The following is a 15,273-nucleotide window of genomic DNA, read 5'->3' on the forward strand; positions in this document are numbered from 1 at the left end:
CTTCCTGATAGGAAAAAAGGCATGTTCTTGTTCAAAACTATTTTATAATACATAATACAAAATAAAGAGCAGAGTATATATTTATTTTGTACCTCATCCAATAATCATTTTTATTTAGCGTATTTTTGTCAATTCCCATTAAAGCTCTATTTCCTATTTAAAGAAAAAGAGCCTACATGCCAGCACCATCTGATGTATTCAAAATAACAGCAACTGGAACCTCAACTGGAACTTTTAAAACTTTTAAAGGGAGTTTTCAAGACTCACAAGAGCAGCTGAATAAAATGCAGTAAATATCCAATTTATTGTCTCATTTATCATTTCTTAATCTAAAGTCCTAAATGGCTCTTTTAACTAGCTGGATCTTCCTTTTTTATGTAAGAAGCATAAAAAAAGGTGAGGGGAATAATTGTGTTTGCACTTAGGAATTTGTTGACAAGTTATCTGAAATGATGCATATGAACAATACAGAACAGAAACCAAAGTTATCAGGAACCAGCCTGAGAGGAAAAAGAAATGCAAGGGGAACAAAAGAAAAAACAGGAATATATATATAAATGCAGAGAGAGAGAGAAAGGATGCTAAGAACCATTGCCTAAAAATTGCCTATAAAAATACTTCCATATTGCAACAGTAGAAAAAAATAGATTGAAAATTAAGAGCAAAGGCATGCATTTTTACTCATTTCTTGCATATTAATATTAGATTATAAAGGGGCAGCAGAGTAATATACTGTAAGTAAAGTAATGTAAGATGCTAATGAATAATTTATTGGGTTCTTTTACAGCCTGGTATCAAGGAAATTCAGATTCTTCATTAGAGCCAACAACATTTTTCTATTTTATTAATGGGCAGAGCAAGAGGATTATTTTCCTCAATGTTAGAAGAATGCAACACAAAATTTAAATAAAACTTTATTTACTTATATACAGTATGAGACAATAAGTATCTCTTTGCCGCTTTAATCAATTTCACTTAAGGACACAATGAGGTTAAACAAAATATGTAGTCCACTAAATAAGGCCAAGTAATTACATACTACTGTAAAATACTTGTAGCATGACTTTACCCACTTCAAGATTGATTAAGAAAAACCTCATGTTTGAATATTAAAACATTGAGCTCTTGAAGGTGCTATTTCAAAAATACAATTCTTGGTGCAAATTTTTATATGTGTAACATGGCAAGCATGCAAAACATGTATAAACATGATAAAAAAAATTGTGAGAAAACCTAAAGCCACATTAATTTATTACATCCATATATTTTACAACTGTATAATTGTTTCTATCTAGACAAATATCTTCCACTTGATAGTGCTAACTAGAATGTTTTTAAACTCATTCAGTAGTGTATAACATACACTTAATACAATCTTAATAAAGATTTCAGATCAATGTTTTTCAAGCTTGGAAACTTTTAAGATGTGTGGACTTCAATTCTCATAATTCCCCACCCTTCATGCTGAATTATGGGAGTTGAAATCAACAATCTTAAAGTTGCTAAGCTTGAAAACACTGTTTTAAATTATTGAATCTTCAAGGCTAACTCAAATAAATTAACTTTTCTTTATTATATGCTGATCATGCCTTTTTTAAAAGAACAATTTTAAGATATGTCCTAGTAGTCTTTAAATATTAGCTTTGTAAAGATTCTGGTATATTTGACTGAGGGGGGGAATCAGAATTTGAATCCTATTTAAAAACCCTTCCCATCTCAAATCTCAACATATGTTCTCATTTATTGTAAAAATTCTGTGCCCGTGAGTTGTTTTGAACTGTATACAATATACATTATGTGTTCCATAGTATTTTATTTCTACTTAAATTCAATATTTATGTACTATATTATAGCACTAAAACTATGTTTTTTATGCATGGTAACTTCATCAAATGACAAATGCATATTTTTTCACTTTAGTTGAGAGATTAAAAGTAAAGCCCAACCATCTGACTTATTTTAGTATTTTTTCAATAATTAATCCTACTGGAGAAAATGTACTTCCAAAATAAGAGTAGCAGATCGTAATGTCTAAGGAAGGCCCCTTGAGCAAAGAGAGTTTTAAATTTTATCTATACGTTTGTCTGACTGAACAGAAAAATCCTCATTCTCTTCTACAGAATTACACAAATCAGCAGCTGTAGGGTCAGAAGGCGTTGTTGGAGTCAGAGTATGTCCAAATCCTTGGTAGTGACCAACAGGTGATGATGGTACAGAAGTAGCAGTAGAAATTGGGTCTTGACTGGATGTTGACAACAAACTTGTATGTTCATTTTGTTCATGATCCTCACCAAAAAACATTTTCCTTGGCTGACCAAATACTGTCCTTCCTAAAGACAAAATTTTTTAAACACAGTCATTAATTAAACATGATAAAAAATTAAAATATTAACTGAACAACTAAAGTACTTATATTTAATAATTATTTGCTAAAGATATATTTTCATTTGTTGCTTACCAACATTGCGAACTTGTTCTGTTACATCTGCTCTGATATCTGAAATATCCCACATTGCAAGAAACGAATCAAAACATGATCCTTCTTCAGCTTCTTGCACATAAGGCTTGTAGGTAAAACTGTAATGATGAGCAATTGCAGCAAAGAACATTTCGACACAGATGATAAAATCCTAAGAAAAGAAAAATTAATTTTATTCCTATTCACTCCATAATTAAGCCACTTCAAACTGTAGGAATTTCTACTTTAATGACCATTTTTATGTACAATATTTTTAGAATGGCATGCTTTCACCAATTAAAATCAATTGAAAAAAACAGTTTTAAGGACTAGCAATGGTATGAGGGGCATGACCAACCATAATCCCACTATTGTTTCTTAAGGAACATCTAACCCAAACTCTAACCTCATAAAGAACTGAGGGGAAAATCCAATATCTAGTTCTCTCTTCAGGGCTATAAACCTGTTTCTACTCTCAAAACTGAGACGCCATCAGTTCTTGATTCTGGGTATGCCATCCCATGGGCAATAAATGTAACACCCAATAAATACTGCAAATCATGATTCTACACTTCATGGGATTACCTTGAATACAGACCAGAAGTTTCATCCATTGCAAAATACAACTATCCTCACTACTGAACAAATATATGCATGAAAACAACTAATACTGGTTCTAAAGCACTGCAATAAATATCATCTGCCAGCCCCAGTGTAAGATATCAGCATTAATCCATAAAGGCTGCACACTTTGATTCACATACTTATAAAATTGTCTACCCCGTACATTAATATCAATTAGCTGCAGAGGCCCAATTTGTGATTTTGCAATTAATATGCCCTACAATGTGGTGAACAGGAATTGGTCTTCTCAATAGGAATATCCCAATTACCAAATCTTTTCCATAAAAGGTTAATCTGCCCCCACTTCATCTATCTTCTTTCTAGGAGCAAAATTGCTTTTCTTATTGCTTTTCCTTTTAATGTATTTATTATTTTTTATTAATTGGTTACTTTAATATTTTTTTTCTAAACCACTGTGGACTCCTTTGGAAGATCAGCATCACTTATAAAAGCTATGCAGGTACACTGTCCTTTCCCCCCCCCATATACTCTCATACTACACCAATTTTTATTGGTCCAAGTATGTAGAAACCTTAAGACTGTTTCCACTTAAGGAGTAGGCCTATACATTTCTAGATGTTATATTAACTACTGACCAATAGGAAACATTACATGACCAGGTTTGTCATTATTAAAGCATATTGGGATACTGCTGTAAACTCATGGGAATGCTAAGGCATATTTTAAAATTTTTGAGGGAAATATACTGGGTGTCAACGCTGCTAACATCGGATGTTCTTGCTTTGACAACAGATGGAAATGCAGCCATTTTCTCTACTGCTTTTAGAGTTCGTTGATGCTGGGAGGGGGAATAGGGATGAGAGTCCAGCTAGTCATAACAATAATAACTCAATCGTGGGAACCCAAGGATAATTGGGCCCAGAGCTGATAGTGTAGTGTTTTGGGGGCTGGAGAGCTGGGGAGAAAGCTCGCACTTCAAGCTAATTGGGGAATGTGATTTATGACTGTTTATTGGAAGAGGGAATTGCACTTTGTTACTTTGTATCCAGGGGAGGAGAATTTAGTTTTTGGTTTCAACTATGTAGTGCTGATACTTTGTTTCTCAAATAAAAGATTCTTTAAGGTAAACAATGCCTCGAAGTTCTTTTGAAGAGTTTCATCTATCGGAACCATGACACTGGGCACTACATGTGCTACCAACTCAAGAGATCACAGATTTATCTAAGGAGACCATGAAAAAATTAAGACACTTAACACTGCCATGAACCAAGAAAATGTGGGAACTTCTGCTTTATTGGGATAGGTTTAAATTAAATTTGTATTAATCCTTTAGATTAAAGGATTGAATATAATATAGAGAGATCATATGATACCTACACAGTAAGGCTGAAAACATTCATGTATTGCCTCTTACTAATCCATAGCTAAGATAACATTTATAGCATCGTCACTCCTATTATGTAGGAGAGCTTATGCAGCATAAGGGAACAAAAGATGGTTAAAAAGCTGGTTTAACTTACTTGCAGACCAGTTGCTACAGCTTCAACACTCTGCCATTCCCATGTGTGCTTTTCAGAAATAATACCAACTTTCACCAATATTGCAATAAGTACAGCTTGCCTGTTTTAAAAAGATGAAATTATCAAACAATTTGGTTATCACTTATAAAATTATATTGCCCATATAAAGAAATTATGGAATGATACAGTACATATATTTTCAAATGAAAAAAATACATATAATAAAGTTTGAAAGACTATAATCATAAACCAGCAGTGAAAGAAGAACTAGGATTTGTAGTCATTTGGTCCAAATAGATATTTAAAAAAATGTGCATTCACCAAAATAAATTAATAAAAGAAAAAAATTAAGTTTAATTACACATTGTCCCAAAACTCTGGGGCTTGCATATTAACATAAGTTCAGCATGAAATCAAAATTTGCACTGAAAAAAACAACAGAATTTTGTCTTTTAAAAAAACTCAGATATTAACAAATTTCTAACCAAAATGATGGAGGAAAACTACTTGTAGATGTATCCTAAAGTATTATACTGCTCCACATTTTCTCAAAGAATTCCAAATTTCAATGACATAAGTTGAAACTGAAATTTACTGTGACATAAGTTGAAACTGACATAAATAAATGGTATTTACTGATGTCAGTTTCAATTTAACTCACAGTAAATTGGAATTCTTTGACAAAAAAGTGAGTGGTATTAGTATTTTTGACCCTATCTGTACTGCCAATAAGTTAGATTTCTACTTATAGTTTAATTTATATAAGAGACTTCACAAAATATATATATTTAGTTAATATTTTAACTTATTTCACTTACCAGAAGGAAACAAAAACCACCATTTTCACACAGAGAAATTTTCCTACAGGTCGGATTGGGTTCAGTTCTTCTCGCAGTACTTTATAAAATAACACAAGGCAATACATGGCAAACTAAAACAGAGGGATAACAATGCTTATCTGCCATTTCAATATTTGGACTGTTTTTATTCTTTATATCATAACATTTCAGAAGTTATTAGGCCAACATATTGTATCTATGTTCTGTGGGATATCAAGAAAAGGACTGCTACCTTATTCTTGCATGAATTATTTTAAAAACTTTATATTTCTTTTTCAATAAATAGAGGACTTCTGACATTTATGATAACATTCATTCTAAACAAACTAATTTTATAAACTGTATGCAATCTCTAAGAGGGATGAAGAAGACTAAATTGTATTCTACACACAATAGTGTAATATACCTAAAAAGGATCAAATATCATTGTCGATCTCCTTTCATAAATTTCTCACTTGCATGCAATTCCACCAATATTTAATACCATGAAATTAAATATCATGACATGCTAAATATATTTCTAGATGTATCTGTTAAGAAAATGCATAAGACTGTTTACATTTTTCAGATAATTTTCTTATCAAGAATCTGAATTTAAAATAAAAGGCAAAAGCATTATTTAATCTCACTGTAAATAGAAAGAATATCAAAGTTTCACTACTTACGAGCTGGGATATATTGTTGATAAATACCAGGTAGGTCCAGGCATTTTTAAAGCTAAAATTTCCTTCATCATAGACACCAATCAATTCACAGATTCTGAAAGAATTGAACACAAATTATTGCAGAGAAACTCGTGCAGTACAGCTGAAACAGAGCTAGTCTTAGAGACTCACTCATTTATGATGGATAAATTCTAAACAAATAAGAGAGGACAAGATACATAGTTTAATATGGTAGATGAAACTTGTAAAATATCTCTGGCTTGATTGTATAGTGTTTTACCTATAGAAATTTTGTGAAGCTACTGGAGCAGGGAGTAAAAAGGTGACTGGATCCACAACTACTTAATCTTTTAAAAAAAGAAATATTTTATTAAAAGTGTTTTTCTGTGGTCGTGCTTTTAATACCAGCGTCATAGACTAGGGTCGTGGTGGCGAACCTATGGCACGCGTGCCACAGGTGGCACGCAGAGCCCTCTCTGTGGGCATGTGCACCGTCGCCCCAGTCCTAGGCCTTCAGCTGGGTTTTATAAAACTTTTTCACTTTAAGTCTCTGCCGCTGTGTGAAAAAAAAAAGATTCAATCGATCAATCAATTTCAACTCGTGGGGAAAAAAAGATCTCGCAAAGTTGGAATTGATTAAACTTTTTAGTCCCACCCAGTCTGCCGTTACCACTGCAGCCACGCCCACCAATGGGCCACGCCCAGCCAATGGGCCACGCCCAGCCGGCACCTGATGATACATGGGTTTTGGGTTGCAGTTTGGACACTCGGTCTCTAAACGATTCGCCATCACTGGACTAGGGGTTCTGTTCTTTTATTTTCCATTCCTGAATTGGGAATGAATTTTGAACAAATTATAATCCTGTACTGATACAAGGTAGACCCAAAAATATTCACAAAATCTCATATATTTTGGCAACTGTTAAGTTTTAAGATTAGATGGGATCTTACCTATTTTGTCTGCATAGCTGTGTATTACATTAACAATTCTTGGTTTAAGTATAGCAGGAGAAAACACTAAATTCTAATAGCAAAACATTTCTTGTATTATTTTATACTTACAAAGCAGTAATAGTAGTGAATGGTCTGACAACTGTATACTGTAGAACACCAAGCTTACACCTAAACAACAATACCCTACAGAAAAAGCACAGAAAGACTTTAAGAAGTTAAGCAATATAAGCAACAATGTTGCATTGTAAGCAACAATTCTAGTTAGAATCTGGAATATGGCAACTATCTGTATGATTGGAAGGCAAAGACTAGAGTAGTGGCTCTCAACCTTTTTACCACAGAAATAAATTTTGTGGCCATGGACCATGGCCACTGCCCCCCAAGATTTAAGATTTAAATTATAGCATTTCTTCGTGGATCCCTGGTGACATCACAGCTCCCCAGGGCTCCATGGACCACAGACTGAGAACCACTATACTAGATAAAGGGATCAATATAATAAAAATAATAAAATATCAAAACAGCAACAACAGTCAAAATTAAACACTTTTTAAAATCAGTCTGTACTTAAAATAACATTGTTAGTATTCTTTGTTTAACTTTTATTCATGTATAGTTCCATTTACGTTAACAATATCCAATCACTAAAATAATTAGTTTAGAACATTTTCCATCTGAAAAATGTTATCTTTCAAAAGCCCAATTATTACGCTCTCAGCCATTTATATGAAGTCATGAAATAAATTTGTTCTTCCAATAATTAGCCATTATTGTAATTACCAGCAAGCACTTGTTAACTAATTACTGATGTTCTCAGTCTATTCTTCTAATATTTTTCCCAATATATTTTTGCCTTCTTGTAGGTCCACTATGTAAAAGGATTATACATCAGTAGATAGTCCATTTTCATCAATACATAGACAGCATTTTCTCCCGAAAATAGTGTACATTTAAATAATTTTTCTTCCCATGAAACATTTAGGATATATTTAGAACTCCTCCTACTCTAGCTATTTTGAGTGTTACTGGCTTCATTCACACAATAAGCTAATGACAGTTCATACTAACAAAATGGAGACAAACTAATATTCTAGCATGGAAATTATTTATTGATGAATGCCATGTAAGACAATGAGTAAGTGCTAACGTTTCACTAGCTATGGCATAATAAAAAAAGCAATATTAGGCTTTAAAATGTAAGACCATGGTCATTAGCTATCAATACAAGGCAAAAAAAATCATACAATTAGCTTGGAAAATGTCAGCATCCTGCTATGATAACAGAAAAATCTACAGACAGTAAATATTAATAAGCGTATTAGTAATTAGATGAGGATAACGATTGTGAACAGTTATCTACATAGTGGTTAATGACTGATTGTAACCATAGTGATGGCTTCACAGCTGCTATAAGGAAATGGCATATTGTTGCAAAGGTAAGTTCCAGATCTGTTCCAAAACTACTTCACCTGGCAATTATTTTAGCAAACTACAATACAGTTCTATATAAACTAATCCACAAGTAGATGTAAAGTATATCTACAGTTTGTAAACCATTACTATAAACCACTGTCATGGTTAAGCTGTTCTCCTTCCCTTCAACTGTAAACTGGTAAGTAAGTAAGTTCTACCTTCCATTAGAATTGCATGTTTTGTTAAAACTTGAAAGATTCTTAGTTAACAAAATAGAAGACTACAGTAGGATCTATTAAAAATAGGAAGCCAACATACTTATCTAGACATAATAGAAAACTCTAACTTAATGTAAATAGTATCTTTTCACTCAACTGGCATGAAACAGGAAGAACTAAGTTCAAATTTTTTACCATAGAGGACAGTTAAAGGAGACAATGATATGCACAACTCAAGGACACAATTTGTCTCTAGAATATTAATTTACTATTCCAAGAGAGAGAAAGAAGGAAAAAGAATAGCCGGGGGGGAGGAGGGGAAATACAAAGACAAATCAAAAAGAAAAAATAAAACAAAAACATAGTTTGTTATATGTAGAAAACCATTCACTTCCTAAAGTACATCATTAAACCTTGATTACAGAGGATAAAGAGAACAGCAATCCAGACTGTAAATCTGTAATTGCACTGACTTTCCAATATTAAAGAGTATTCTATTTTGCTGCTGCTTGTACACAATATGTGCATAATTCTTGACATAGTAGTAAGTTCCAAGCTTTTGATTTATGATTCAAAAGTGCAATCACATATTTAAAGCATACTGACCTCTGTATGCTTTATATTAAGAAATGTATGGATATTAAACCAAAATAGGGCAATAGTGATATTAGGCAATATTATGGGAGTAATTGTCCTTTCACCCATGAGAGCCAACATTCAGGGGTATCTACTAAATATGAAAATATACCTTTTGTTAAATTAGTATCATCTTAATGTAAGAAACATACTTAACATTATTTAAGGCCTTTAGCCATGGTTTTCTAAGATGGAATATTAGGATTGTTTCAGAGGTCTTACGAATAACCAATATGGATATTAGCAAATTTTAGGTATTTATTTAAAAAATACTGTTGACTCACAAATCAAATTCCACTATGGATAGTGTTCAGGAATTTTAGATGTTGCTAAATTTTATTGGAAAGGCTAATAAGAATAAAGTATAGAAAAGAATATCTCATCTGTTATTTCATATTCAATTAAACAGACATCGCTCTCCTTGGAAAATGGCTTGCTATGGCATTGAAATATTTAAACAGGGAGAAAATTCTGCTTATTTCATCCCATTCCTTCTCAAGGCAAGTTGAACCATCATTGCAAGGGTATATTGCTTTTTCACTCTTGCTTTACAATATTAGAAGACAATTGCCCCCCAGCTTTTTGACATAAATGGTCAGAAACCTCTGCGTAAGCAGTTATGAATCTAAATATAATATAGCATCTTGAAACAATACTTAACTCTATAATAGCAAAATCAATAGAACTACATTGCACTAAAAGTCTTTAAAGATTTCTGTTACTAAAGCAGTCCTGAGAAAAATCAATATTTGTCTACATTATTTAGAACAATAAAGTGCGTTATTTAAATTTCTTGAAATCTGGGTTTCTTAACTCAAAAGAAGGGAAATATTTTAATAAATTAGTATTAGAGGCAATTTCTAGTACAAAATGTGAAAACAACAGAAAAAATATATGATGCACTTACTCTCCCATAGCCCATGGTGGACAGCAACACAATGGTGGCAGATGTCGCTGCTGATCTTTGGCTTCTATGATTAATACCAGATTTGGATACCGGTTGATAAGATAATTTGAAAGAAATACCATGAAGTTATAGATCACATACGCTTCATAGCATTCTCTACAAGTATCCACATATATTGCAATGTTGGGATATTTCAGTGCTATCCACTAATAAAGAAAAAGAACAAGCAATGAAATAATATTACTCAAAATAATTTAAATTGAAATTCAATTCTAAACATACTATATCTCAATATTGCAGATAAACATTTAACAACAAAAAGCCTTTACAGCTAGTTTTCAAATATAGTATCAAACATAAGCAACAAAAGTCAAGAGTTCATTATCCTGAGATATGCACATTTATTCTCAGTTGCATAACTGAGGGTTAGGAGAAATTAATCTATGCACATTTTTTTGTTCATGTTTCCTTCAGCTTTTTTCAGATGTCCCTAAAAGAATTCACTGTAATCACACGTCTATTACATTTTTACAAAAAGTAATTTTTTTGTAAAAATGTAGATTTTATAAAACTTACAAAAATATCAGCAACATAAAAAGTTGCAATTATTCAAAGATTTTCTACATAAAATAATTGTGCAACCTAACAGACTAGAAAAGAAAAGCACTTACACTGTCTAAACTGTAAATTGGCACCATCCATAGAATTCTGTAACGATAAAAACATGTTTGCGTGTTATGAGATTTTAATTTAAAGTGTCTGGATTGCTATCGAAGCATAACCAGCTATCATACGTATAGAAACTTACCTTATTATTGGTTTCTGTAATTCTGGTTGAGTATAATGAACTAAATGTTGTAATATCCCCCAAAGAGATATTGGTATTGTCATCAATAAAAAGATACCAGCAATAAACCATGCTTTAGTATGAACTCCAACCTTTAAAAAACAGATATACACATGCATTGAAAGGACAGCATAGGAACATTGATAGATTAAAAAATAATGGTCCTACACTGATAAAGCAGTCTGTAATCTTATCAGTACAACTCTCTGAAATAGTCCATTTTTATAGACAAAATATGCATTACAAATGTCATTTCCTTGCAAATTGCGATTAAAACAGATGTAAATATAGATAAATATACATAGGTCTCAACCAGACATAAAAACTGCAGTATTTACAATTACATCCAAATATCTACAATAACTATTTTCCATTAAGTCACCCACAATGTATTCACAACATAGCATATTTCTCTGCTTCTACATTAATATTTCTAAAAGTACATCATCTAGTAGGTCTACTATATACAGTATACATTGTGCAGTATGCAAAATACATATTGCCTCAGATTGCCAGTAAAACTTAGAAAAAGTATGATGCAAACAAATGAGGAATATGATATAGCTGGAAGATAGAATATTGTAGTAAATGTTTTAAGTGTTTCTAGTTTTCATATTACATTGAAGAATTCCTTATATCAGAGGTTCCCAATCTTTTGGGCACCAGGGACCAGTTCTGCGGAGAAAGGTTTTTCTGTGGTTTTGTGTGTGGTTTTGTGTGCTGCCTGTATCTCACAAGCTTTGGTTGCTTGTGCGGCCCGCTTGCTGGCATGCCGCAGCCTGGTACTGATCCACAGACCAGGGGTTGGGGACTCCTGCCTTTTATTATATGAACAATTCCAAGTAGATAAAGCAGAAATATTGTAACAAGTTTCTTCATTCACAATTTTATGACAGATCTAAAAAATCAAAGCATTAAATTCAAGAAAAGATCTAGATTGTGAATAAATTAATTACTTCAGGTCCAGGATGGGTAGTAAAGCTTTCTGTATCAACACATACTCTGTAAGTTATAAGCCATTGATAGATATGAAATGTATTTCCAGGTATTTGTTTCCCATAGCATAAGTAGGAATAAACACAAGAAAGCAGAAAAGTCAGAAATGTCTGGTGTATTAGGCAGTTAATCTGTGTGTGGGTGCAGATGTTTTGATTTTGATGAATCAACTGCTACTCAACCTAAATAAGCAATGATGAATAGCTGCAGGGAAAGTTGTCTTTCATATACCTTAATATTTTTCACCTGCGAAAGATAATTATCAGGTAGTGCTTAGAGTTGGGACTGGTAATATGTGGTCATCCAGATTTTTTTGAATTCTTAGCAGACTAATCACCATGGCTAATGGCGAGAGGTACAAACTTGTGGTCAGATGTTCTAAATTCTCAAGATAAAATGTGAACAATATATGAAACACAATATGTGAAGATGACAGTAACTAGAGAAATAGGTTTTATGTCTTTTCCCTACTTCTTAGTAACATAAATATCATATGAAAAATAAGAATATTTTAGCTTTGTTTTAAAACTTCATCAGTTTTCCCAACAGCTCCAAATGAAGTGTGTAAAGAAATGTCCCATTTAGTGTTCCGCAAAACTGGCTTTATACAAAATCAGTCCAGTATCTTGATACTACAATTTACTCTATATGAGGTGCAAGCTGTGTGTGCATCCCACCAAGTATCCTTTTGCAACCTCTAGAACTGTCTGTATAAGGAGGGGAGAGGAGTAGAGGGAGAAATGAGAATGTAACTTTTGCTATGCACTCAAGGCATTTCAATCTTGTTGCAAAGCTACAGTCAATTTTAACTAAGCTTTAAATTTTAGATGAAAGTATTTCTAGCCAGAATTAAACTTCACAATGTCTAATCTATTACTGAACAGTACTGTCACTGTTAACTAAGAAAGGTGCAGCTTCCAGTTTTCTAACCCATAAAAATTAAGACAACGGCTAAAGCAGTGTTTCTCAACCTTGACAATTTTAAGGCATGTGGACTTCAACTCCCAGAATTGCTGGCTGTGGAATTCTGGGAGTTGAAGTCCACATGCCTTAAAATTGTCAAGGTTGAGAAACACTGGGCTAAAGCATAACCAAGACACTTTGATGCCACCTCAAGAGTCTTCAAAATTTTTGCAGCCCAGGTCTGGTTAATCCTAAACAAAGGTCACCACAATTTGGCCCCTGAATGCTTTCAGAGTTCGGATCTCTCCGATTGGATATGAGTGTAAGTGGAGTTTGCAAAAGTTTTTTAGGTTTTAAATCAAATACAATGTGAACTAGTAACTAGAGAAGTATATTTGATGTCTTTTCCCTACTTCTCAGTCATGTAAATATTCCCAAACAAGTTCGCCAACAGAGACATCAGAAAACCCAGTACTGAAAACATCCCTTTCCCCGCGGGAAACTGCCTCCCAGACCCCGATCCGTTCAGACGGCCGGAATAGGGTGGTCGTAATTGCCGAGGGGGGGGGGGACATTACGTCCTGTAAGACGCCAGATCGGGACAGCTCCGTCACTACTGTATTGCGCACTTCGGGAAATTACCGAGTAGAGCAGTGTTTCTCAACCTTGACAATTTTAAGGCATGTGGACTTCAACTCCCAGAATTCCACAGCCAGCATTGCTGGCTGTGGAATTCTGGGAGTTGAAGTCCACATGCCTTAAAATTGTCAAGGTTGAGAAACACTGGAGTAGGGGGTGGGGGGTGCGGCGGAGAGGAAGGAGGTCCCCTTCCCCTTCAAAGTCCCGGAAGACCAGCCATTGCAGAGGCAACAAGGAAGGCAGGCCGCCGTTTCTCCCCTCGCAGACGCAGGGGGGCAGAGCTGACTCACCCTCCGGCAGCGCTCGGAGCAGAAGGTGGGGGTGGGTGGGAGAAGCAGAGCGCCCCCTCCCCCGGCCCGCGCGGCGCCCGCCCTCACGCACCTCCAGTTTCTGCAGCTCCCAGACGCAGAGAGGCACGGCCACCAGCAACCCCACCAGGTACACCGTAGCCACCAGCGGCCGGATCCAGCGTCGCCAGTTGCCGCAGGTGCAGGGCATGGTGCCGTTGGCTCAGACCCTCAATGCCACCTCGGTGCGGTCGAGACCGGTCGCCGGTTTAAGAACTGGCCAGGAGGGCCACGCAGGTGCATCGCCGCAGGCTGCCTCCAGCCCCGCCCTTCCGTCGCCATCCGCCGCTCGCCTGCTGCCCCGCAGCTGCCCCGCGCGAACAAAGCAGCCCGCTCTTCCCCTCCCCGTTCTCTCCCACTCTCCCGGCGCGGAAACTCGCGCGGGCTACTCCCGCCCCCGAGCAGGGCCAAAGCAGCAGTACTTCCGGCTCTTTGAAATAAACAACTCTCTCCCCGCCCCCCCATCAGCAGCCGGGACATCATTGGATGAGGCTCAGATCACGTGACGGTCACGTGGTGTTTCTTGGTGTACCTTATACTCTTCCAGGCGGGTTCGTGGATGGTGGTAGAGTTGGTGTGGATTGTAGGGCTAATGAAGACTTTCCTGAAAGTTGATTTCCACCTACAACAATAGATCTTAGTGATTGGTCCCATGATGCAAGAGCTTTACCTGCTTTCTTTTATAGTGCTTTCCTTTGGAATTGATGCAATCCTATGAAACTTCACATTTTAATGAGTTTAATCTAGTCCTCAATGAGTGAATGTTGTTTAGGATGTGACATACTCTTCTAAGGATGATGAATATACTTTTCTCCATATCTACCTACCTTACTGTGACTTCTCTTAATAATAATAATAATAATAATAATAATAATAATAATAATAATAATAAATAATAATAATAATAATAATAATAATAATAATAATAATAATAATAATAATAATAATAATAGAGTTGGAAGGGACCTTGGACCCCCCTGCTCAGGCAGGTAACCCTATACCATTTCGGACAAATGGCTGTCCAGTTTCTTCTTAAAAACTTCCAGTCTTCATGAATCCCATAACCTTAATGTCCCAAAGGTGCTTTTTTTTCACAAGGCAACTGGACTTTCTTGTTTATTTCTTTGAAGATGTTTCACTTCTCATCCAAGAAGTTTCTTCAACTCTGTGTCAAAGCAAGAACAAACTCTTTTGAAGAGTTTCATCTGTTGGAACCATGACACTCTGACTGGATGATGGGGAATGGAAGGATTTATATTCCTTACAGACAGCTGGTCATTTGCACTCTTTTAGAGAGTCATTGACACCATTCGGCGGTTTGTATCATCAGGGTCACCTGAGTAGTG

The 15,273-nt window shown here is 35.0% G+C and overlaps 1 protein-coding gene across 1 annotated transcript; it reads right to left on the reverse strand.

Moving 5' to 3' along the window:
- Window positions 1–686: 686 nt before the first annotated feature.
- Window positions 687–14,105, reverse strand: TMEM184C (transmembrane protein 184C). The gene is made up of 10 exons (XM_015816450.1): window positions 13,962–14,105; window positions 11,004–11,134; window positions 10,867–10,903; window positions 10,196–10,401; window positions 7,130–7,204; window positions 6,068–6,161; window positions 5,382–5,494; window positions 4,564–4,663; window positions 2,459–2,630; window positions 687–2,330 (listed from the first exon to the last, which is right to left on the reverse strand). Exons 1-10 carry the CDS (start codon window positions 14,076–14,078, stop codon window positions 2,062–2,064), a joined length of 1,314 nt encoding a protein of 437 aa, XP_015671936.1. The 5' UTR covers window positions 14,079–14,105; the 3' UTR covers window positions 687–2,061.
- Window positions 14,106–15,273: the final 1,168 nt, after the last annotated feature.

This window comes from Protobothrops mucrosquamatus, unplaced genomic scaffold (assembly GCF_001527695.2).
Source record: "Protobothrops mucrosquamatus isolate PMUCROS unplaced genomic scaffold, P.Mucros_1.0 scaffold453, whole genome shotgun sequence".
NCBI classification, from domain to species: domain Eukaryota; kingdom Metazoa; phylum Chordata; class Lepidosauria; order Squamata; family Viperidae; genus Protobothrops; species Protobothrops mucrosquamatus.

What these genes read in the sequence shown, in the direction of transcription:
- TMEM184C (XM_015816450.1), bottom strand. Translation starts at nt 14,078, where the DNA reads ATGCCCTGCACCTGCGGCAACTGGCGACGCTGGATCCGGCCGCTGGTG. An exon ending in CAATTTACAGTTTAGACAGT is followed by an intron (nt 10,402 to 10,866) that starts GTAAGTGCTTTT and finishes TTTCTTTATTAG; the next exon opens with TGGATAGCACTGAAATATCC. An exon ending in GTGGTTTTTGTTTCCTTCTG is followed by an intron (nt 4,664 to 5,381) that starts GTAAGTGAAATA and finishes TTTTTAAAACAG; the next exon opens with GCAAGCTGTACTTATTGCAA.